At 39.4% G+C, this 24,430-nt stretch overlaps 2 protein-coding genes across 2 annotated transcripts in view; one reads left to right on the plus strand and one right to left on the minus strand.

Moving 5' to 3' along the window:
- npas1 (neuronal PAS domain protein 1) overlaps positions 1-12,021 on the plus strand; it is a 45,852-nt gene extending 33,831 nt beyond the window's left edge. Inside the window, exons 6-13 of the mRNA XM_053647201.1 lie at positions 4,077-4,251; positions 4,475-4,591; positions 5,360-5,361; positions 5,851-6,047; positions 7,999-8,105; positions 8,577-8,724; positions 9,436-9,548; positions 10,845-12,021. Of these exons, the coding sequence (XP_053503176.1) occupies positions 4,077-4,251; positions 4,475-4,591; positions 5,360-5,361; positions 5,851-6,047; positions 7,999-8,105; positions 8,577-8,724; positions 9,436-9,548; positions 10,845-11,797 (1,812 nt within the window). The 3' untranslated portion in view covers positions 11,798-12,021. The remainder of the gene's footprint in view (positions 1-4,076; positions 4,252-4,474; positions 4,592-5,359; positions 5,362-5,850; positions 6,048-7,998; positions 8,106-8,576; positions 8,725-9,435; positions 9,549-10,844) is intronic.
- A 6,662-nt stretch (positions 12,022-18,683) lies between these two features.
- Positions 18,684-23,262, minus strand: tmem160 (transmembrane protein 160). Its single transcript, XM_053647782.1, has 4 exons — positions 22,932-23,262; positions 21,612-21,636; positions 20,854-20,946; positions 18,684-20,388 (listed from the first exon to the last, which is right to left on the minus strand). Exons 1-4 carry the CDS (start codon positions 23,148-23,150, stop codon positions 20,084-20,086), a joined length of 642 nt encoding a protein of 213 aa, XP_053503757.1. The 5' UTR covers positions 23,151-23,262; the 3' UTR covers positions 18,684-20,083.
- Positions 23,263-24,430: the final 1,168 nt, after the last annotated feature.

Genomic DNA, 24,430 nt, shown 5'->3' on the forward strand with positions numbered 1-24,430 from the left:
TATGGCTTTGCCATGGTTTGGTTGGTTTGGTTATGTTTCAAACAGCACAGTGAGTCTGGACATCTGTGAGAGCAGAATGTATTAATAGAATAAGCTTTTTTTTCTCCCTATTATCTATGTGCAGATGGCTCAAAATGAATGCGCCACTCTTCTCAAACATGGCAATCCCTCATCTGTATTTTCGCCTTACACGTCAGGATGAGACAGAATGACAAGCAGCAAGCTAAGTCATCAATCCATGTAGGATCTGTTTGAGTTGGAGACCTAAATTGATCATCAGTAAGCCTGAAATCTTGCACACTGCCCCTACTCTTGGTTAATCCCCGTTGACCTTTCACTAGCCCGTAGGGTTCCTTAGGCAGATTAGGCCAGGTCAGGCACCTTCAGCTTCGGGCCACGTCCTCTGCTGCCTGTGGAGATAATTTGGTTGCTCTTGGAGCTCCAAGAATGAGGTGCAAAGGTGGACGAGCTCCAAGAAAGAGGTTCAGAGGTATAAAGTGGGGGAGGTCGAGGTCTAGGGCTGAGCTACTGCTCTTTTTGCATCTCCTCTCAGCCGTGCCAGGGAGGTGGAGCAGGCTGGACAGGGTGGGGAATTGATCCGGGCCTGGTTAGTATGCGGCACCTTCTCCCTCTTCTCCTCTCTTCTTCCTCTCTGCTCTCTCTCATTCCCTGTCTTTCTATCTCCCTTACCCTCCATCTCTCCCCCATCAGTCAGCGCCAAACTGAAAGTGTGTTGTGGACGACTGCCCGGACGCCTCATACATATTAAAGACACTGCTATTATTTATATCATGCCCCCCCCCCCCATTCTAACCCAACCCCATCACTACCACCGCCCTCTCTTTTCTCTCCTTATTCCTCTTACACTAACTAAAGCCTTTTCTCTCATCCTTTATTTTCTATTGTGTCTGTTACACTGCCCCGTCTTCCTCTCATCATCTCTCTTTCTCTGTCGCTCCATCTGTGAACGCCAGTTTCTAACTGCACCATAGAGACACAGAACCTTCCAGAATTTACACCTAAACCACCTTCTCAAAGGCTGAGCAGGCCAGATTAAGTCCTCCAAGTCAGGTCTCTGATGCCCACTGTCTCTATGAAGTACCTCCACCGTTTTACCTCTCAATTAGTGAGCACACGCTTCCACAACTGTTATCCCTCTCAGACGCCCACTCCTCCCCTAGCACTTTTTTCTCTCTCTTTCTTTCTTTTTCCTTGTCCGATTTCACCCAACCGGCTCCTTTTTTGTTGCGGGCATTAGTGTCCTTGAAGGCCGGCGGAAAATCCTATAAAATCCTTCAGTAAATGGATCTAATCCTGTAATAAATGGGTATGTCCCGCAGACAAGGGTGTAAGGGAGAGACTGGCTTTTTATCAAGATGGAATGAAAATGAAATCTAACCCATGCCATTGGTTTTATATATATATATATATTATAGATTCGAAAAGGAAAGGGGATCAACAAAAGTGTGACTTTTATCATAATCTTATACTCTTATCTTAAACATTTGAAGCGTTGCACTTTGCCATAGACAGAAAGAGGATGGGAGAATGCTTTCGATTTTCAGGTGTTGGCTTTAGTTCAGCGCTGTCGAGCTGATGTTATAGAAAAGTGTCAGAAGGTTCTATAACTCTGGGTTATTATGCACTTTGACTGTGCTTATACATTTTGTAATGTGCAGCAAATAGAATATTACATGGAGGTCATGCTATGATGTGGTTAATGATTTATGTGAGGCGTTGCTTTTATCTCTGATGTTAGTTGTCACTCCATATGAGTGTGTGTCTGGGCTTGTTTGTGTATATGCATGTCAGTGTGTGTATAAATATGAGTATTTCAGAATTATGGGTCAATTCGGAAAGCAGTATATAAATATAGATATTAATTAATAGATCATTTATGTGACATTGTCTTTTTAAACATTTTTACTTTTAGGAATACAGTATCATGTATATTTTTATTCTAAATAAGATTTTTTTTTCTTATTAATAAAATGCATATAAAGAAGTAAGAGTGGATAAGTATGTATATTATAAAATTTCTGATAAACGAACAGCTTTCAGACACAAACAAAACATGTGTAATCTTTCACTTATACAAGAGAAGTCATTATATGAAACTATTTTTTCAAGGCTTGAGACACTCATGACTTGGCAAATGAGAAAGATTTATGTTCCTCGGAATGGGCTATGATAGGCGGTGCCAGGTTGTAATGGTCTGAGGGTATTAAGAACAGCAACACTGACGGGTTTTTCAAATGCAGCAGTCTCTTACCCAAAATACAAAATGCAATGACCTCTAACAAGATTTCACAAGAAATCCAGACAATGCCAAACAAATGGTCTTAAAATAGGTCACTGATGAATGGAATGAAGGAAGACTGACATTAATTGACAACAAAGAGGAGTACAATAAAAGGTTAGCAATGTGAACATGATGTTTTTATGCTCTGTGAACTCACCATGTGAGTTCAATTCAATTCAATTCAATTTTATTTGTATAGCGCTTTTTACAATAGACATTGTCTCAAAGCAGCTTTACAGAAATATCAACATGGTATACAGATATTAAAGGTGCGAATTTATCCCAACTGAGCAAGCCACTGAGTGGCGACGGTGGCAAGGAAAAACTCCCTAAGATGTTTTAAGAGGAAGAAACCTTGAGAGGAACCCGACTCAGAAGGGAACCCATCCTCATCTGGGTAACAACAGATAGTGTGAAAAAGTTCATTATGGATTTATATGAAGTCTGTATGGCCTTAGGAGCAGCCGTAGTCCCAGCAGTCTGGAATTAAAGAAGATTTGAGCTCCATCCAGAGGCAGAAAGGATCTGGATCTCTAGTATCTCCATAAATTTGTGTGGGGCTCGGCGAAAGGAGAGAGGGAGAAAAAAGATAATTATGACTGCGAAGTAGTAGAACAGAATCTAGTCAGGGTAGGCTTGAGTAAACAAATACGTTTTAAGCCTAGACTTAAACACTGAGACTGTGGCTGAGTCCCGAACACTAATAGGAAGACTGTTCCATAACTGTGGGGCTCTATAAGAGAAAGCTCTTCCCCCTGCTGTAGCCTTCACTATTCGAGGTACCGTCAAATAGCCTGCATCTTTTGATCTAAGTAGGCGTGGCGGATTATATAAAACCAAAAGGTCGCTTAGATATTGTGGCGCGAGACCATTTAGTGCTTTATAGGTTAATAAAAGTATTTTATAGTTAATGCGAAATTTTACTGGGAGCCAATGCAGTATTGATAATATCGGTGTGATATGGTCGTACCTTCTAGTTCTAGTTAGGACTCTAGCAGCTGCATTCTGGACTAACTGGAGCTTATTTATATTCCTACTGGAACATCCAGACAGTAAGGCATTACAGTAATCTAATCTAGAGGTGACGAATGCATGAACTAGTATTTCCGCATCATGTAGTGACAATATGTTTCTTATTTTAGAAATATTTCTGAGATGAAAGAAGGCTATCCTAGTAATATTATCTACATGAGCATCAAATGATAGGCTGGATTCAATAATCACTCCAAGGTCTTTAACTGCTGCACATGATGAAACAGAAAGACCATCCAGAGCAACCATGTGATCAGAAAGATTACTTCTAGCTACACGTGGGCCTAATAAAAGTATTTCTGTTTTATCAGAATTAAGTAGTAGGAAGTTAGTTAACATCCAATGTCTAATGTCCTTTACACAATCCTCAACTTTACTAAGCTTCTGTCTGTCCTCTGGCTTCGCTGAAACATACAACTGTGTATCATCAGCATAACAGTGGAAGCTAATTCCATGTTTACGAATAATTTGACCTAGGGGTAGCATATATAAAGTAAAGAGCAGTGGGCCTAAAACAGAACCCTGTGGAACTCCAAAAGTAACCTCAGTACGCATGGAGAATTCACCATTTACATCTACGAACTGATAACGATCGGTCAGATAAGACCTGAGCCAGGAGAGGACTGTTCCCTTAATACCAACAACATTTTCTAATCTATCAAGGAGAATAGTGTGATCTATAGTATCAAAAGCTGCACTAAGGTACCCTAAGGTGAGTGTCTGTGTGTGTTTGTGTTTTTAGGTGGAATTAACAGGCAGTAGTGTGTTTGACTACATACATCCTGCAGACCATGTGGAGATGGCAGAGCGATTGGGAATTAAACCACACCTCCGCACAGAGGCAGGCTGTCAGACTGCCCAGGAAAGTGCTTCAAGTTCCGCCTCCACATCCTCATTGGCTGGCACACCTGAACCAGGTAACATTACCATGAGGGAATTTGGTATTCTAGTTTGTTTCTCTTTACTGATTCCTGCCTTGCACTTTCTTTATGTGTTCGTTTGTTGTTTTTTATATTTATAAGTAGACCCATTTCAATAAATATCTCAGTAAAGCTGTAAGACAGACATGTTGTGCACAGGTGGTACTTCTGTGCATATGTGTGTGACGATATATATACTCTTCTGTCATTTCTCCTGCAGCCCCCTCCAGTCCGCTGTCATCTGGAGATGAACCAGTAGAGCGAGGTTTCTTTGTCCGAATGAAATCCACCCTTACTAAGCGCGGCCTACATGTCAAATCCTCTGGTTATAAGGTGAGTCTAAGCTCTCATACAGCCCCAGTTTCCCCAAATCATTGTAGTTTTAAGATCATTTCATTAAGAGTTATACTGCCTTGACTCACAGTGAATCTCTGTTCATGTTATGGGAAGGCCGTGCATTGAACTTTAAGTGTTTATATTATCCAGTGACTCCCAGTTAATCTCATCAGGTAATCATTCAATCCTTCTTAATTCAGGTGAGTCCGGAGTGATAGGGAAAACCATAGATATTGAGGGCACGGATAACCAGGATCTAGATTATGGCCAAATATTCTGCATTAACTGCTCATAGAGTAAATAAGAAAAATGACTTTAAAGTTGATTTTATGTCCAACAAAACAAGTAATATCTAGATAATTAGATTTATATCACAGCATTGCTGAATTCTTGAATCTGATTGATGTTGATGAATTTTCTGTAGCAGCAGCTTTGACGCCTTTGTATTAATGTATTTGTTCTAATACATTATTGTTTCTATGGAAACTACTCAATCACATTGACTTGTATGGCAGATGTTCCACAAATTTAAGACTAACAATAAACAGATGAAATAAGTTGCTGTTATTTAACAAAGAAATCCATCCATCTATTTTCTGTACTGCTTATCCTTACTGGGTCACGGGGAACCTGGAGCCTATCCCAGGGAGCATGGGGCACAAGGTGGGGGATACCCTGGACAGGGTGCCAATCAAGAAAATTTATACAGTATAATTATTGATATGGTAAACATTTGTGTAAGGAATTGTTTATTTAAAATTTATGGAAGGAGTCTCCAGTGTCAGCGCTTTGTAAGTTTTCCGGCAGAGAGAAAGAAAGGGAGGCTGGTGAAGGACAAACTATAAATTACTGTATATTATAACAGATAAACCTTGTTTTGTGGACATTCAACATTATTTAAAGTAACTATAAGTGAATAAAAATGGTATAGTGTGTCATTATTTAAATAATAAAAATATCAGGACATGCTGTTATAGGAAAACAATCAACTTTAGGTGGTAACACTAACTCCACTTCATGATAGGTCACATCACAACACCTTGTTGTTGAGTATTAACAATGTTCCTGATGTGTTTTAATCCTGACATTGCATTGTTGGATTGCTATTAGTAATTTAATCTATTAAACCAAATGACATGGGGGGAAAAAACAACAAATATGCAATATACTCAAACACTGCTTTCTGTCCTTTTCTGTAGTGTTCTCAATTTTGGTATAATTAATTATACTAACTGTGGTTCTCATTTAACTTCCTGTCAGGTGATCCATGTTACTGGCCGGATTCGCTGTCGGCCAGCCCTGGTCCCAGGCTCTTCACGCTCACTCCATCGGCCACTGGGATTGGTCGCTCTTGCTCACACACTTCCGCCCTCCACGCTTAATGAGGTGCGCATGGAGAGTCACATGTTCGTGTTTCGGGTCAACATGGATCTCCAGATCACCTACTGCGAGAACAGGTAATGTCTCACTAAACCACTCAGTGAACACTGATCTGTCTTTGCTCTAAATGGCTGTGAAATTTTGTATTAGATAATGCATGAATTTTCTTTACAAAGTCTGTAGCAAAACTAACACTTTTTTACTAACAAAATCATAAATAAATAACACTGAGATTTTTGCTCATTCAAAAGCATTGGAAACACCCATGAGGCACACAACCGTAACCTTGATATTTGCACAATCAAAAACTTATTCATTCTTAAACAATATTTCTCACAAGTTCAACAAATTCATCAAATGAAATTCCAAGTAACTTATGTATGATGTTACAATATATGAACTGTGAAATCTTCAGTGGCAAATTAAAACCTGTATCAGAGGTTCTTAGCCTTTTTGTACCCAGAGATTCCTTTATATTTATTTATTAGAGCCATAATCGCACTAACCTCTGATATACCAACCCGAGAACGCCCTATCTTGTCTGATCTTGGAAGCTAAGTAGGGTCAGGCCTGGATAGAGACCACCTGGGAACACTGTAGGTTTTGGGCAGTGGTGGCTCAATGGTTAAGGCTCTGGGTTACTGAGCAGAAAGTCGGTAGTAATGTTTATACATGACTATATACACATATACATATATATATATATATATATATATATATATATGACAAAGACTTCTTCTCTGTGTTTAAATAGTTAAACATTCTGCATCATATTAACAATTATGTTAATTAAAATAAAAATTAAATTAAATAAATGAAAATAGTTGGATTCAAATTTACCATTTTTGGTTGTATTTAAGCTATTCAGCTTTCTTTCCTATAAGAAACTGGAATTGTTTTAAATGATATTTGCTACAACTATAAAAAATAGTAGGTAGTATAATAATTAAATCTAGAGCTAAAAATGTAAAAGATTTTTCGTTTCTGCCTTTAGGGTAAACCTAAAGGTGAATGTAGGACCATAAAAAGAGGGATTCCTTTTACAAGAGGGATCCAACATAAGAAAATACATACTCTAAGAACTATTACCTAAAAATTTTGAGAAACCATTTTGTACATAGTATAGGTAGTGTAGATAGATAGCAATAGATTGTGATCATTATTAAAGAAAATATTACAGTTGCAGACATCCTGGCTTATGTCATGCATCCCTGGGGGTTCATGGACCCTACTTGGAGAACTGCTGACCTAGCAGATAATAAAAGTCATTCTGCAGAAAATACACTTTTAGAGTTAATTCACCACTTGGGATTTTGCTGTGTGGACGGCCAACATTGAGTCAGCTTGGATCTAACCATAATTTGCTCAGGGAGTAGAGACTAGTCAGTTGCTAATTGGCTAAAATTAAATTACTGTGTGCTGGATCAAGTCTTTGTCCTTATGTCATGTGTTAGTAATACAGATGGGTGACAAATTCAAGGAAAGATCAACATAAAGTGTCTTAGTAAGCTGCTGGCCCACCACGAACCCCCAGAACAGCTTCATTGTGCCTTTTCATAGTTTCTACACACATCTGGAAGTGTATTGGCGGGATGAACACCATTCTTCTAAAAGCTATTCCCTCAGTTAGTGTTCTGATGATGGTGGTGGAGAGCACCGTCTTAACACGTCACTCCAAAATCTTCTATAGTTACTCAGTTGGCATTAAATCTGGAGACTGTGAAGGCCATAGCATATGCTTTAAATCATTTATGTCCTCATCAAACCATTAAGTGAACCTTGTGTCCTGTGGATGGGGGTGTGGTCATCCTGGAAGTGACCACTGCCATCAGGATAGAAATGTTTCGTCATAGGATAAAGGTGATCAGTCAGAAGAACTTTTTTTTATTGACTTGCAGTGACTCTAAGGGGAGAAGTGGACCCAAACATTGGCGGCAAAACAAAATGTTCCCAAGGATCTGCAGCCTTGTGCTTCCCCACTCCTTTACGCTGGGTTTCCTTTGTCTCCTGGTTATGTGTTTAATGCAGGATCTCAGAATATATGGACTTGAGCCCAGCTGAGGTGGTGGGGCATACCTGCTACCACTTCATCCATGTGGAAGACCTAGATACCATCCGGCAAAGCCACGAAGACTGTGAGCCTCTCTTTCTTTTCTTTTTTTTGACTCTATTTTTTTTCTCTTTTTCTTTTTTACTGTTTGTACATTTGCCTGAGTCTCAACAGCTTATAATTAGAAACTAATAAAAAATACAGAGAAATCAGAAAGCAAATACAAAGATCAATGAAAGTCTTTGTGAGGCCCAGTGCGGGATTTAACAGACAGGAAACGAAAGTTATTACAACAGAGCAGAAAAAAAAGTAGACAGCTAACAGGAGATGAAGAAAAACCAGACAGTGTGATTATACAAAAGCCAGATGCTCTCAGTGTCACTCTGCATCCAAAGCAATCCAAAAGAGAAGCATGAAGCGTAAAAAGTCCAACAGCATTTTTGTCAACAGCACCCCCTATGAACTGCATGTAACTTTCATTGAGGTGCCTGAATTCTGTAATCCTGTTATGATTTTTGTGCTCATATGCTTTTTGTTAATATGTGTGTTTCATCAGTGCTGAGGAAGGGTCAGGTTGTGACTGGTTACTACCGCTGGCTGCAGAGGAGAGGCGGGTATTTGTGGGTTCAGTCGTGTGCCACTGTGTCCATCAACCACAAAGCACCCCATGAACGTAACGTCATCTGGGTCAACTACATACTCAGGTCAGCTCTCTAATGGCTTCATGGGAGATTTGTCTGCCCCGCGTCCATTTTATTTAAGAAGAGGGTCATTGATTGCCCTCTCATTGCGTTTGTGTGTGTGTGGGTGTGTATGTTTGAATGTGTCAAAAAAAAAAATGCTAATAAGCTCAAACAACTCAGCTCCTGTGTCTCTGTGAGTGTATGTGTGTATCACGAACACACACACATACACATAAAGCAGACAATAACCAGACGAGCAGGCTGAATTACAATGATAATTGGGCTGGCGATATATAATTACACCAAATGGATGTCAAGATTTTCTGGCTGAATGGTGTTTTAGTTAATTAACACTGTAATTATGAGAGCTAATTAACTTCTACAGCACCCTGTTGGAGCAGCCCTCTTAACAAGGGCTTTAAGTGTGTTTCTGCATGGAAAGGAGGTGTGTGTACAGTGTGCGTGAGAGATGGGGGGTGGGGGGGAGTAAAATGATTCAATCCTCTGTCATTTGTGTCTACTGTGGAGAAGAATACATGTTGTCTATTAATTGCTCATGGCCCTAATGGGTCATTTAACATATTTAATCAAGTGGGAGCAAAAATGGCACCTGTGATGTAGCCTGATGTTCACATCTAACAAAATAATCATTCCAAGCAGACTGTAAACAAATTTTCAAAATGGACAGTTTGTTTGAATATAATCTTTCTCTGTATATTTCTCCTCTGTCAGTCGGACAGAAATGCCTGACATGCCACTGGATTTACTACAGCTCCCAGAAACCCTGAAAGCTGAGCGTCTTCGGGCAAGCTCTTCCACTCGTGATATCTCTCCAAAGTCACATGGTATGGCATGGAATTACAAATACTGGCATGTGTATGAACTCCTGTACTAGACTGAGCCATTTTAAAAAGTTTTCATTCTTCCATTTTTAAAATGAATACTTAATACTTTCATTAATACTTCTGTGGCTTTCTAGGTAAGGTTTGTGAAGTGGTTGCCAGTTTTTGTGCAACTCATTTACATTGCTTTCTTACCTTTACTTGTAAGGTCTCTAAATTACCAACATTTACACACTGCAAGACCTTGAGATTATACGGTTTTATCTTCTATCTAGGGGCACGGTGGCTTAGCGGTTAGCATGTTTGCCTCGCACATCCAGGGGTGGGGGTTTGATTCCTGTCTCCGACGTATGTGCGTGAAGTTTGCATGTTCTCCCTGTGCTTCGGGGGTTTCCTTTGGGTACTGCGGTACTCCCCTAGTCCTAGTCCAAAAACATGTGCTATAGGCTGACGCTAAATTGTCCGTAGCTTGTGAATGGGTGCAATTGTGTCCTGCGATGGTTTGGCACAGTGTCCCCCGCCTCCAAGTTCCCTGTGATAGGCTCCGTGCTTCCCGCAACCCTGTGTAGGATAAGTGGTACCAAAAATGGATGGATCTTCTATCTATTAATACTGTGGTTTAAAAATACTGAGCCAAAACAGATACAGATTTTCAAATTATTATCCATTATCATATTATCCAGGATATCCATTACAGACTCGTGACGGTTTTTAAGACAGTGATGTCTGAGGGATCGGAGATCACGCACATTCAGAAGTGGTTTTCAGCCTTGCCCTTTACACGCCGAGATTTGACCGGATTCCTTGAATCTTTTAATTATATTGTGCACTGTAGAAGGAAGAATCCCTAAATCCTACCGATTTGTCTTTGGGGAATGTTGTTCTCAAAGTGTTGGCCTCGACCCATCCTTGCTCTTGAAGGACTAGACCTTTTTTGGAGGCTCCTTATATACTATGATTAGACGATTGCCTCAACTGTTTCACATCACCTTTTTATTTCAACTTGCCACATCGCTATTAGTCCTAAATTACCCCTGTCCTGACTTTTTTGGAACGTGTTGCATGTATCAATTACAAAATAAACTTTTATCTTCAAAAAACTATGCAGTCAGTTAGGTACAACATCAAATACCTTGTCTTTATACGTTTTTTTGTTTAAAAACAAGTCAAAGTACATTTACAGATCAATCCTCTTTGTTTTTATTTAACATTTTAAATACTGTCCCAACTTTTTTGGAAGTGGGGTTGTACATAAACACAACATTTTTCTATATTATGTCAATTCTGTCTGCTTTCCAGGCCCGAATGGTGCCCAGCCGACGAAGGGCGGACTTGGACGAAATGAGTCTGAGCGCAAAGGGAGAGACTCTTGTACTCACATTACTGCTAACCATTCAGAGAACAGGAGGAAGAGGCCTTACCACTCCAGCCCTGAAAACACACCTCCACAAACAAGGAGACAACAACTCGAGGTCTTCCGGCATAGAGAGGACAGCCTGTCAGGCTCCTCGGACTCAGCCAGTGACAGTGAAGCTGAAGAAGACGAAGAGGAGGACAAGGAAGAGGAGTGGGAGCACAATGGCAAGAGACTGAAGACCGATGCGGGAGCCTCTAAGAAGAACAGTGAAACTGGGAAAGTGCGTAATGGTCGTGCTGTAATCCAGCAGCTGAAGAGTGTGGTGACCAGCACCTCCAGCTCTAACGTTAAAACTGAGCAGGAGATGTTGAGCACTGGAGTTTGTTCAACCACTGGAGGGCGATGGAGCAACACTCAGTCCGCCAGGGGTATAAATGGCAGCAGCCCCCCATCCCAAGATTCCGAGTCAGTCACTACAGAAGCTCCAGCTAAAGGTCTTTTCAGCCCTCCTTCACCCATCTCAGCTTCACCCCTGCCTAGGGAGGATCGCCTCCACGGAGGCCGCACGCCTGATTACGAGCTTCTTCAGAGACTAGCTGCGGGTGGAGCAGCCGGGCGTGTACTGTTCCACCCTCTCGCTCTCGGCCCTCCAGGGCCTCAGAGCCTTTACGCTCCGAGCACCATTCGCTACGCCCCTCCGGAGCTGCCCACTGCCCATGCTGAGGGGCCACGCCTGGACCACGCGCCCAAATCGCCCACTTTCTTTCCACACCTGCAGAGAATCGCTGCTCTACCACCCTTCAGCGGCTTCTCACCTTCAGAGCCTCCCTTTGCTCCATCCCTTCCCTTCTGCATGAACGGACTGAGAGGAGCAGCAGGGACAGATGAGGACTGAGAAAACTGAGACTGTAAATAAGAGAGAGATGAAAGAGATAGGTAGCACAACACTGGTAAAAAAAAAAAATAAAAATACTGAAGGAAATGAGAGGGAAGGGGTGCAGGCTTGTTATACAGTCTTCCCAGCATCCTTTCCAGGTAGCTCATGCGTTTGCACAGGTCTTCCTCTCTCTGGATATGCAGGAAAAGCCATACTGTACAAATGGAGATCATCATACAGACAGACCCATTCATATAAAACTCCAGAAGGGAATATTTACATCAATTAAAAGAAATGGCCCTTTGAATGCAAAGGCATATCAAGACATTTGCCAAACAAGAAAAAAAAAAGGATGAAATAAGAAAGCACAGTCCCTTCATGGAGTCACGACTAAGCCTCTTTTACAGATTTAAACACTAGTATTTTTTTTCTACAAAAACATGCAGTATTAGTCTCTTATTCTCATAAGCATACAGGAAATGAATAACTCGAGACAGTGCAACCATATTTAAAATATTTGTATTTAAAGACTGCAAAAATGCAAGGCTCCAAAGCCCTATACACATATTGTGAACAAACTTACTGTCATGAACTTTAACTAACCTCTATATGGATTTAGGGTCAGTTTGGTGGGAGGGTGAAACCACTGTCTTTCATCATCATCCAAGCACCATCACATCCAAGCACTTACGTTCAAGCGTCTGGCTTTGAAAACATAGCACTTCATTAATGACCACACTTTCCCTTTTTCTCTAGTGTATGAAAAAAAGAAGTTGATAAGGCTGTGGTCAATAAAAAGTACTTTTTTTTATCAAACTGAAAAAAATGTGAAAGAACGAAGAAGTGGTCCTTACAGTTAAAACATCCAGATAAAGGCATACTACACTGTTCTGATATTCTGTGTGCAAATTCTTTGTTAACAAAAAAAAGGGGTTACGTGAAAAATCCTATCATTTTTATGTGTCTGTGCCAAAAGAATCATTTTTAAATGTAAATGGCCATATGTTTTCACTCTAAACGATAAGCCTTTTGTGTTTTACTTATTAGTGCACATATGTTGTGAGTGAGTGAGGCAGTGAATCACTGCTTGAAAGAATGGGTGAGTAAGTGAGTCAGTGAATCACTGATTGAAAAAGTGAGTGAGTGAGTGAGTCAGTGAATCACTGATTGAAAAATTGAGTGTGTATGTGAGTGAGTGAATCACTGATTGAAAAAATGAGTGTGTGTGTGAGTCAGTGAGTGAGTGAATCACTGATTGAAAAAATGAGTGTGTGTGTGAGTCAGTGAGTGAGTGAATCACTGATTAAAAAATTGAGTGTGTGTGAGTGAGTCAGTGAATAACTAATTGAAAAAGTGAGCCAGTGAATCAGTGAGTCAATGAGTCAGTGAGTGAAGGAGTGAGTGCGTCTGTGTGTGTGTGTGTGTGTGTGCGCGTGTATTATAGGGAGGACACACACACACACCCCCACACATACATACACACATACACACGTGTGTTCTATGTTTCATGAGATTGTGGTCTCTTTAACTTTTTCCATCACTGTGAATCTAACCTTTTTATGTTGAAATGTTTGTGAAAACGCAATGGTATCAACATTAAATGAAAAGAAAAATCTGTAAAGATTATTATAATGATAATACAGATGACAGATAATAAACTCTATTCCTGTAGTGGATTTTTTCCCCTCTTTAAGTTTACAAAGTCCATGTTCACATAAGAATAAACTCTAGCTGTACTGAAAGATTTTTTTGTAGAGCTGAGCATCTGTATACAGATTTTGTCCAAAAAAAATGGCCTTTACACTTGAATTACTGACATGAAAGGAAAAGAAAGCAAATCTATAACTCTTCTGCTCAAGTAGGAACACAAAATACTTAATCATTTTAAACATACTGAATAATATTAGAGTTTAATTTTCTCCACTCAAATCCGACCAGAATTTTTTAATTATGTGACACCATCAAGCTGCACACATCAACATTTTGTTAGTTCTGACAAGCCACTGCCGTACTGAAATTACTCCACGCCATTTTCCTCAACAGAGATTCAAAATCATACATATCATAGGCTCTCTATTGGCCCACAAGACTGGGGCTCGTGAAAGTTTTTCATGATCAATTTGATGTGCTACAAATTGAGAGTAACAATGAAGAAAAGCATGTACTGCTTTCCCCTTCAATGGACTGACTTTTCAGCCCTGTTCATTTTATTCCAGGCTGGTCTGACTGTTGCTTTAGTTGAGAAAGCAGAAGTGTAGTTCTTTTAGTTGTCTTCCTTGTCATTGTCGAAACAAGTAGAAAAAAAAAAAAAGACAAATGCTACAGCTACACCACACATGCAGATAAGGAACAAATTAAAGGTAAGTTCAGAAGCTTTAGGGGCATTTGTTCCACTGTCACGATTTGGGTCCACTTAGAGAGAAGTGTCAATGCAAATCTATTGAGAGTTCTTCTGGCTGATCATCTTTATCCCATTGATCCTGATGGGAGTGGTCTCTTCCAGGATGACTCCTCCCCAATCCACAGGACATGAAAGATCACCGATTTGATGTGTATGAAAATGCTATAAATTATATGCTATGGCCTTCACAGTCACCAGATCTCGACCAAACTGAACACCTCTGGGAGATCTCAGAGTGATGTGTTAGACACCGCTCTTCACCCCCATCATCAACACACAAACTGGGGAAATACATTTTGTAAGAATGGTGTTCATCGCTCTAGTATATTTCAGGGCTTTGCAGAAGCTGGGTTAGGGTTAGGGTTAACCCTAACCCTAAGTTCTAGCTATTTTTTAGTCACTTGTCTGTGTGTTTTTGTAAAAAAAAAAAAAAAAAAAAAAAAAAAAAAAAAAAAAAAAAAAACAAAGTAGTCCCATATCTGAAAGAATATCTGGACTGCACATATGAAGAGCTTAATTTACAAATACTACTGACAGAAGAATTATTGAGTGTTCTACAACAACCTGTTTATCGACTGCCCTTATAACTGCCTTTGGATAAGCAAATTTCAAGTAAACTGGTTTTTGTTCTTTTCTCACTACAAGAAAATGTGTTCTGAATCTCTCTGGTAATCACACCTACTCTACAGATGTTATATAGGATTGGGGGGGTGCTAATCTTTTCCTTCCACAATATCATCCAGGACACGTCGAGACATCAGGACAAAAACCATCAAATGTAGACTGAGTCAGTCTAACTCCAGTCATACAGCTCTAGTGTTTGTCATTTCATCATCCTCTTCATGAGTACAGCGATCTGAACAGCACTAGTGGTAATCTGCATATAGATTTACAACTCACAGCTTTGAAGCTTGCTCGGTTAGAAGCCCACTGTCAAAGTAACGGGCCGCAGGGTCGAGACAAAAGGCGGACAGAGTGATTGAAACGCGAGGCGTGCGGGTTATGGCAGCACTGTTGTGTTGTTTCAAGGAACCCCAGGGAGGGGCTATGACATTGAAGACGGGTTAAGTCCTGTTTTACATTCAAGTGGCAGGCCCCAGTTCATTAGTGTGAGGATCATTCCCTCCTGACGACTAAAGGAATTGCATACTAAAGAAGTAGAGTTGTTGGGTAGAAAAGGCGAACGACGTGTCGCTCCATGCATGCGTGTGCACGCATACAATAACTAGTGTCAGTGAATTCCTTTAGAAGAACATCCTCTTTGCACACTCTGTGACAATCCTCAATTGTCTTGATCAATAGGGTACAGATGTCTTTGCTGTATTTCGGTCTTTGTTTTGTCCTCTCAAAGTTTCAAAGTGAGCCTTAATTTCTCTCTTCATGAGATCTTTAGGTTTGACCAGACTCCAGCTGCAGACCCTCATCTTTTATGAACTCTGGTCAGGTACAGCTGGGAATGTGAGGTCTGGCCAGAGTGTGTGTTTGGGTGCTTTGCCCTTTAGCCGTGTGGAGGCCCCCGCAGACACTCTGCATGTAAAACAGAGCTGCGCAGTCAGATGCAGCCAAGGGAGGGGTGGAAAGAGAGGGAGATATAAGAAGACAAGGCTGCAGGCCCAATGCTGCACTGAGACACTCCCAGAATCAGTAACGAACCAACTGCACCAAAAGCAAGAAGTGGGACTTACAGGAGTTTTAAAATGGCAAAGAGGCAATAGGTACAGAGGATTGAGATGTGCTTGATTGAAGTCTGCTAAGCAGAATTGAGGCTAAAGTACCACTACAGATCATGGTATGATAGAGTTCAGGAGATGCCCACACCGCATCTTAGTGATGAGGTTTGCGGCATGGTCTTTGCCAAGCAAAGTTGGGTTTCGTTTGTTGTTCTTTTTTTTGTCCCCCCCAAACAAATATGAAAAAATTGCAATGCTTATCAAATGCTTATGAGGCCTCACTGGTGTGACAATCAACACTGGACATCTACAGTAGTTTGAAGGACAAAAAGGAAGCACAGAATTTTTTGAAAGGCCAAGCTCAATCCTTACTACTTTCATATGAAACAAAGCATCAAGAAGGTTTTCTCTCATACTAATCATCTGTCATTTCCACTTAAACAAGTCATCCGAAATGATGAGATAATCACACTTGCACTGTTCACTCTATAGTCCCGTTTATGTACATATTCATAGCCTCATTATGTACAGCAAATAGCACTGAAGGTCATGCATCACCAGTTTGTAATCCCACGATAACCGTGCACACACACAAAAAAAAACCAATGAATGTCATTTGGCAATCCAGTTTTTAAAAAATAAGAGCTGAATTTTCTATTCTTTTACATTCTGCTGTGAATGAACTGTATAGCTAAAGTCACAGAAAGCTCTCTTCAGTGATCGATGGTGAATTGGAGAATCAAAAGCTAGCTATACGCCCTATCTAATGCTTTGTCTATGAACTTACTCTACATGACAAGCAAAATAAATAAATACATACTGAAATACAATTGAATAACTGATTGGATCTCGGCACACAAATAGCCTCAAATATGTAGTCTGACACAGAGGTAAGTGGCACAAATGTCAAGATATCAGAACATTTTCACCTTGAGGAACTAGCTCCATCACTGTGTAAATTCTAGTGTTTTTTTTTTTTGTTTGTTTTTTTAAACTACTTGCAGTATTTAATGATCTTTTTAATTCAGAAATAGAAATACTATAAATAATATCAAAATGTCTAAAAAGCTTAAGTTAAATATCTGTTTAGAGCCATTTTTTTATCTGACTGAATTGGCATGGTTTTGTTGCATCTAAACCACACAACTGAACAAGTGCAAAAGTTGATTTCCAACGAATTTGGATCAAGAGGACATCCTTAAATGATCACTGATGTTTACTAAGCAGCAGAACACACAGCATCAACCGTTAACCGAATGGAAAAATGTTCCTGTGATTTAATACATGTACAACATACACTATAGTACGTTAAGTAATCATACTCTGGAGTGATCATACACCTGAGTATATACAGAGTATCTACACATGTTCTTCAGTCAGTGTGACCAGGGGCAAAAATAAAAAAAATGAATAAAAAAAGACCCAAACGCCTAATGCCCTTCCAGCAGTAAGGTAATAAAGGTACATAGAAAAGGTGCACATAATTACTCTAGATTGACTGTAAAAGAAAGAGGTACAACATTGTGTTAATGTATTATATATAAAGATTGATTTGAAGCCCACGCTCATAAAGGACTGACAAAAGGTCTGACCACAGTGTTTTGTCAGAGCAGGCTGTCTCACTTTCATTAATATACAGCTAATTGTATTAAACAAATTCAGCTCAGAGGAATTAAATGAAATATTTCAAAAGTGTGTGTCAACGTATTGGTGAGCGTCACATATGAGGTCAACTTCACTGCTGCTTAAACACCACAATGAGAACTTCAGTTAACAATATAGGGCTGTGGATTGAAACAGCACCGGTTCATTTCATTTCTCTCCATCTAAAACACTCAAGAATAAGAGAACGTGTACAGTTAACAGGTCAAAACAGGAAACACACAGGAAAGCATGCACACAAGAAATTTAAAAAAAATAATAATAATTAAAAAATCAAGATGCATTTATATACATGAAAGTGTGTTAACTTGGATATCCTGTTTTTCCTGAAACGAGAGAAAATCATATTTAAAGATTCAATTCCAATTCCACTGAAAGACGACCCAGTATTATTTGTAGATTGTTTTGCACGGTCTTTTACAGTGATGTTTGTTGGTAAATTTAGCTCTACTGTACTCATGCTCAATTCACGTGAATCGAAGAGGGCTTTGGCGGAATGTGCGTTGTCATGACACGTCTTGGGCCAAATCTGCAAAAAATCTGCGGCAATTTTGAAAAATTGCAAACTCCTCTGAATATTGCAGAGTTTGTTTGATTTTGCGATCACTTCTGCGATCACAAATCCATGAAATCATCAAAGGACTGATTACTTCAACATTGTAAAGAATTGTTTCCTACAAGAAATGAGTTCTCACTTCGATTCCACATCCACGTCAGTCTCTGACTCATCACCTGAGGTAAAAATCCCTCAATTGTGACTTTTATACATGAGCCTCATCATCTCTTCACTCGACTGATCTCTGTTCAAGCTAACATCGGTGGGGAAATAATCACTGATTAATCCAGTCAGTCCTGTTCTGCAGACTAAATTACTTCTTATTGTGTTAATGTGAAAGTCCTCTGCTTTTTTGACGGAGTGACATCACAGGAGCATCGTGGACATCTTGACAGCCGGTATCTGAATACAACGTAAGATTAAAGTTAGACTCATGCCCATATAGCTATGGCATGTTACCCTACAACTTGACCAAATCGTGCTATTCACTTTGTCAAGAAATTACACTTAGCTAGCAAAGTTTTATATTTGATTTGATCTTTATGCAGAATGACTGTTTTGCATTTGCCACCAGTTTGTTAAACAGGCTCCTTACCTTACGTCATCTTTGCAGAGAGAAAGTCTAGGCAAGGTTATAAAGAAGCCTAAATAAAAACATTTCCACATCATTTTGGTAAAATTTTATTGTTTTCTTAAATTAGGGAAAGCAGAAAAACACCATTTTGGTTGTTATCCTTTTTGTCTGTTTTCCAGAATATAACTGGAAAATAGTTTACTCTAGAAGGGATGTAGTTTTATTTCAAAGCCATAAAGTCAAGGCCCTAGATCAACAATAGAAACTCTACAGACTAAAGCAGGCAGCTATTAGAACCACTTTGCAACTATACACTTTTAGTTTGGGGGGACGGATGACAAAGGTCCCTAAAGGTTTTTTGACAGTTACATCTACATAGATCTCTCTCTGAAAGGGAAACACTCTGTTGTAGGCTTCCAAATAAAAACATAAAAGTTTCCAGAGATAAACAAGCTGCAAAAACCTTTCAAGACTCTAGATCTAATGTTTTTTCCACTAACAGTGTACAACAGAATAAATAATAAAAGTAAAGAATTACCAGTGGTTACTTCTTATAAGTAAAACCTCTGTCATTCTAATCCACCTTTTGCTGATTTGGAGAAATGTGTACTTTTACCATTAATTCTAGTACTGCACCAAGGACACAGCTGTTAAAACCCACTTCAAAACCAAAACTAATGGACTTCAAAACAACAGTAATGGAAGACATACCAATGTCTTGAAACTCAAGTTCTTTTAAGTGCTTGAATACACATTAGCATGCAAATCTATCTGGTTAGTTTCCTTACTTCGGTTGACATTTTTCCAGTCTGGATATTAGCTCCGCCTCCTGACACAGGCACTATCAGCTCTGCACCCTTACCTTAATAGGCAACTCACAAGGTAAACAGTGTTTGAACACATCGGGTGGGATCAGACAAGGGGAAGCAGGAAGTCTTCTCAAGTTTTCTCTGCAACTGCAATACCTAATTCAGACAACAGAGTGCTCTAAAAATTACAAACTGCTCCTTTAAGGTAGACTACCCCTCATCCAAATCCTGCTGAAAGCCTAGAGAGCCTTTTTTTTTTTTTTTTTAAACCAATTCAGTGACAATAACTATGGAACTGATTTAGAAACTGGAACCACAACAAAATAATGAAATATTCATTTAAGTGGAATATTTCCTTTTAAGTTTTAAGTGCTTCACATAGATATAATACACCTTATAATATTTATACACACCCACACATATACACTAATTTATCTATATTGCAAAGAAAAGAGTACTCATGACCTTGATCCTTGTACACCCAGACCAGGACATAGACCAGTTTACAGTATAACTATCAAACGTCCCCATTTTCTCCAACATGAAAATAAACTCTATTGTCTTTCGATATTTACGAACAGGATCAGAATTCTGATCCAAGCACAGAGCTCCAGAGCGTAGGAGTCTCTTCATTACTTCTCTTGGCCTCTCTCGCTCCCATGGCGTCTGTCTCGCCGAGCCTTACACTCTGCACACTCGCCTCCATCGTCAGCACCTTCCTCCTCCTCGTCGTCCTCCTCGTGGATAATTTCTACTTCGAGGCGGCCGATGTAGAGAGAGACAGCACACAGCCAGAAGAGGGCAGCACTGGACACCACGGCTGTGTGGAGCAGCACAGAAGGCAGAGAGAGCAGCATGATTCTCCGCAGAGACAGCAAACTGGCTACGTAGGAGCCTCCGCCGAATGACACGCACACTCCACCCAGGATGAAAAAAGCTTTAAAAAAAACAAAACAAAAACAAAAAAAGGATGAAAAGTATATACACAACACAAATCTACAGAATTTGTAATACTTATTCAAAGCTCTAGCCAAAGTTGTAAGCAAAATATTGACAAAAAATGAGAATTCTTGTTGAAAAAAATGTTGAATTCTTAAATATTTACAGCTGCTTGTGTGATGGACACTCAAATGAATCATGTGTCAATGTGATTTAACAAAGAAAAATATAACTGCTGATATGGTGAAGCTTTCTGTAAGGAGACATTTATTTAACATTTATGGAAAGTGTTTCCAGTAGCACTAAGTTTTCCTCTTACACTCAATACATTCGTTTCCTCAGTAACATGTCAAGCTGCATATATTTTGGTCTTATTAACTTAGAGAGTGTGAGAGAGAAAAAAAAATATCAGTAGTAGAATAGACAAGGAAATAAGAGGAAAAGAGGAACTAATAAGTAGTACCATATCCTGCTTCTCTTCCTACGTCACTCTGCACAAAGGCAATAACTCCGATCCCGGTAGAAAGCAAACCATTTCGGAACCATGACAGGAATCCTGAAATAAAACACTAACTTTTACAATGCCTTTGATACTACACACTACTCCAAGGACGACTTTTTGAGGTGAGACAAAACAGTAGGCTAAAATGGCTGGGTTTAACTACAAATTAGAAAACCAGTCTCAGTAAAGGGTGTTCTTTTAATTATTATTATTAATAATAATAATAATAATAATAATAATAATATTAAAAACCATCGGAATTGAAAAAAATATTTTAATCAGATGCGTTCTGCTCAACATATTTGAGATGAGCACTAATCAATTTTTGTTGTTGTTGTTGTGGATTTAACTGGAAATGTAAATGTTGTGGTTTGGGATGAAGCTCATTTCCAGGCTGGAAGCCTGTAACAGAAAAACCATCCAAATCCAATCCAGTAGCATGCCAATATTGAGAAGCTCTATTTTTTTTTCCCGGAAACTTGTGGGAGTTTTTTTAACAGCAGGCAAAACACCAAAAACTGGCTCCACAAATTCAAGCTAAATTGCTGAGCCAGTCAGTGGAAAAGAGGTTCACAGGAACCTCTCAGGACAAAGGTGGAATCTTTATATGATGGGATCGGTGCATAACCAAGTATCTACTAGTATATTAAAAAAAAAAAAAAAAAACACTGGTTATGAGACTAACTAGTGCTCACGTTAGATAGGTAAAGTTCTCTCACCAGTTTCATGTGACTTCCTCAGCATCTGTGAAAAATCACAGCAAAGAAAAAGAAGATGGTTAAAAGTTCACTCACTACTGTACACCCTTTTATTCTCCATGTAATACAGATGACACACTCACCTGTATTTACACATTACCCCTTTCACCTGTACCTTTGCAAGCAATGTTTATATTAACAATACTTTTAAGTTGCATAAATTTTTAGTAATAAATTCCCCTGAAAAAATGTATGCCTTCAAAACATTGAGTTGTGTGCTGAATGGTTGACTTACTTACTACAAGAAAATAGTTTGGTTTATCCCTTTATTCCTTCATTCATGTAATGATGGAAACATTGACTACCTCTGTTTTGATGGATGATGTTAGCAAATTTCTAATTTCACTTCACAGTATAAAGATGATAGGCAACATCGCTGACTGAACAATCCTAACGTTTCCCTATGTCACTCGTCTTCACTCCTCAGGACAGTTTTTTATTATGCGCCTATATTCCCTCAAATCTCAAATGTAACATATTTGAATAAGACTCGCAGCTCAAGGTTACCCATTTGATCACAACCTCAGGTTACTGCATGTGTGGAATCTCTCATGTTCTCCCAGTGTCCATGTGGGTTTCCAAAAACATGGCTACAGGAAATTGCCCTTAGGTGTGAATGAGTGTGTGAACATGTGTACATGTGGTGCTCTATAATGGACTGGCATCCCATCCAGTGTTTGTCCTCGCCTCACGCTTCTGCTCCACCATGAATAAAGTGCTTATTGAAGATGAATGAATCATAATATTGCTACATAATTATATGGTTGCTAAATATGAATGCAACCAGAGCCTAAGTAAATACATGCACAAATAAGGCACCATAGTATACAACCAAGTTTATGCATGCATATGAACAGGGACTTATTAATGCAAAAACAAACAAACAAACAAACAAACAAATGATTCTATTGAATTAATTGAGGAAGCCAAACTGCACCAACAAAATTAAACACTATTAAACATGCAAATGTGTTGAAAAGCTTAGCACATAGCCTACTACTCTACTACACAGTATGTCAAAATAGTAGGCGTTATCAGTACTGTTAATGGTACAACATAAGGACTGTGCTATCTGTGCAGACTGATTCGTGCACACTGAGTAGTGCAGTAGTTGCACAGTCTGAGAAAGCGAAACTTAGTCAACAAGCGCCTCTAGCCGGTCAAAAGCAATAGCAAATACAGAGCTTTGAATCCTGTTTTTCACTTTACAGAGGCAAGAAGGTTAAATTTGAACTTGAATGTATATACATGCAATTTATTCATTTAAAAAACTGCATATACCAGCGCATCCGCCTTGTCCAGTTCAGTCAGGTGTTGTTGTTCCAGTGGTCGTGTTTTCCCCCAGGCTCCTTTCTCCGTCAGCCAGCGGCTCGGGGCTCGGTGGATCCGCCGCCCGGAAGTCAACATACACCGCGGCCCGGTGATCCTCATCATCCCGCTACACAGCGGAGACACACTCCGATACAACCGTACACAAGACCTCCAGCTCAGAGACGCCATGACTGAGTAAAGCAGCACCTTTCTGCCACCTCTGACCTTTTCGCCTTCCAACGACTCCGCTCAAGAGGCGCGCTGTCTGTCTGTATAACACACCGGAAACGCCAACAGTGCCATCTACAGGACCGGTGTTGTATCTCTGTGTATTTTATATTTTATGTACTGTATATATATTGGGACGCTGTGTAAAATGTAAATAGTAACAGAATGCAAAGATTTGCAAATCTCATAAACCCATATGTTATTTACAATAGAACATTGAAAACATATCAAATGTTTAAACTGAGTAAATGTACATTTTTAAGAAAAAATAAGGTAATTTTGAATTTCATGGATGCCATTTTTGCCCAGTGTCTTTCTGATAGTGGAGTCATGAACATTGACCTTTTTTGATGCAAGAGAGGCCTGTAGTTCCTTTTATGTTGTCCTTGGCTCTTTTGTGACTTGCTGGATGAGTAATTTCTGTGCTCTTGGAGGAATTTTGGAAGGTTGGCCGAGATGGACAGTAGCACAGTGGAATCGTGTTTTGTGGTCTGACGAGTCAACATTTCAAATAGTTTTTGGACAAAACAGCCGTCGTGTTCTCCGGGCCAAAGAGGAAAAGGACCATCCAAGCTGTTATCAGCGTCAGGTCCAAAAGCCAGCGTTTGTCATGGTATGGGGATGTGTCAGTGCCCATGGCATGGGTAACTTGCACATTTGTGAGTGCACTATTAATGCAGAAAGATATGTACACATTTTGGAGCAACATATGCTGCTATCCAGAGCAGGACAACACCAAACCACATGTTTTAAATATAGTACAGGGTTTGTTTGTTTGTTTATTTGTTTTGCATTTTCCATACTGTCCCAACTTTTTTTGGAAATGGGGTTTTGTGGATATATATATATATATATATATATATATATATATATATATATATATATATATATATATGCTCTGAGCAAAGGGGGGGAAAGCCTATTTGCATAGCCTACATTGACTTTTTCTATACTTGTTTTGAGCTTTGTATTAAACTCCTGTAATTCAAATGACCATTCAGTTAGGTTTATAGCTAATAATTAGTTGCATTCAACGTTTTGGTTACATAAATATATTTTTTTTTTCAATGGACACCAAGACCTACTGTCCACTGTAATGGACAATAATACTGATATTGATATTAGATCATGATTTTGTAATACATCATTAAAAATTGTTCTAAACATAGTTTAATTTATTTTTTTACAAAGACTTCCTCTTTGGTTGGAGTTGTTATACTTTATTTCAGTGTGCTGGATTT

This window comes from Ictalurus furcatus, chromosome 17 (genome assembly GCF_023375685.1).
Source record: "Ictalurus furcatus strain D&B chromosome 17, Billie_1.0, whole genome shotgun sequence".
Lineage (NCBI taxonomy): Eukaryota > Metazoa > Chordata > Actinopteri > Siluriformes > Ictaluridae > Ictalurus > Ictalurus furcatus.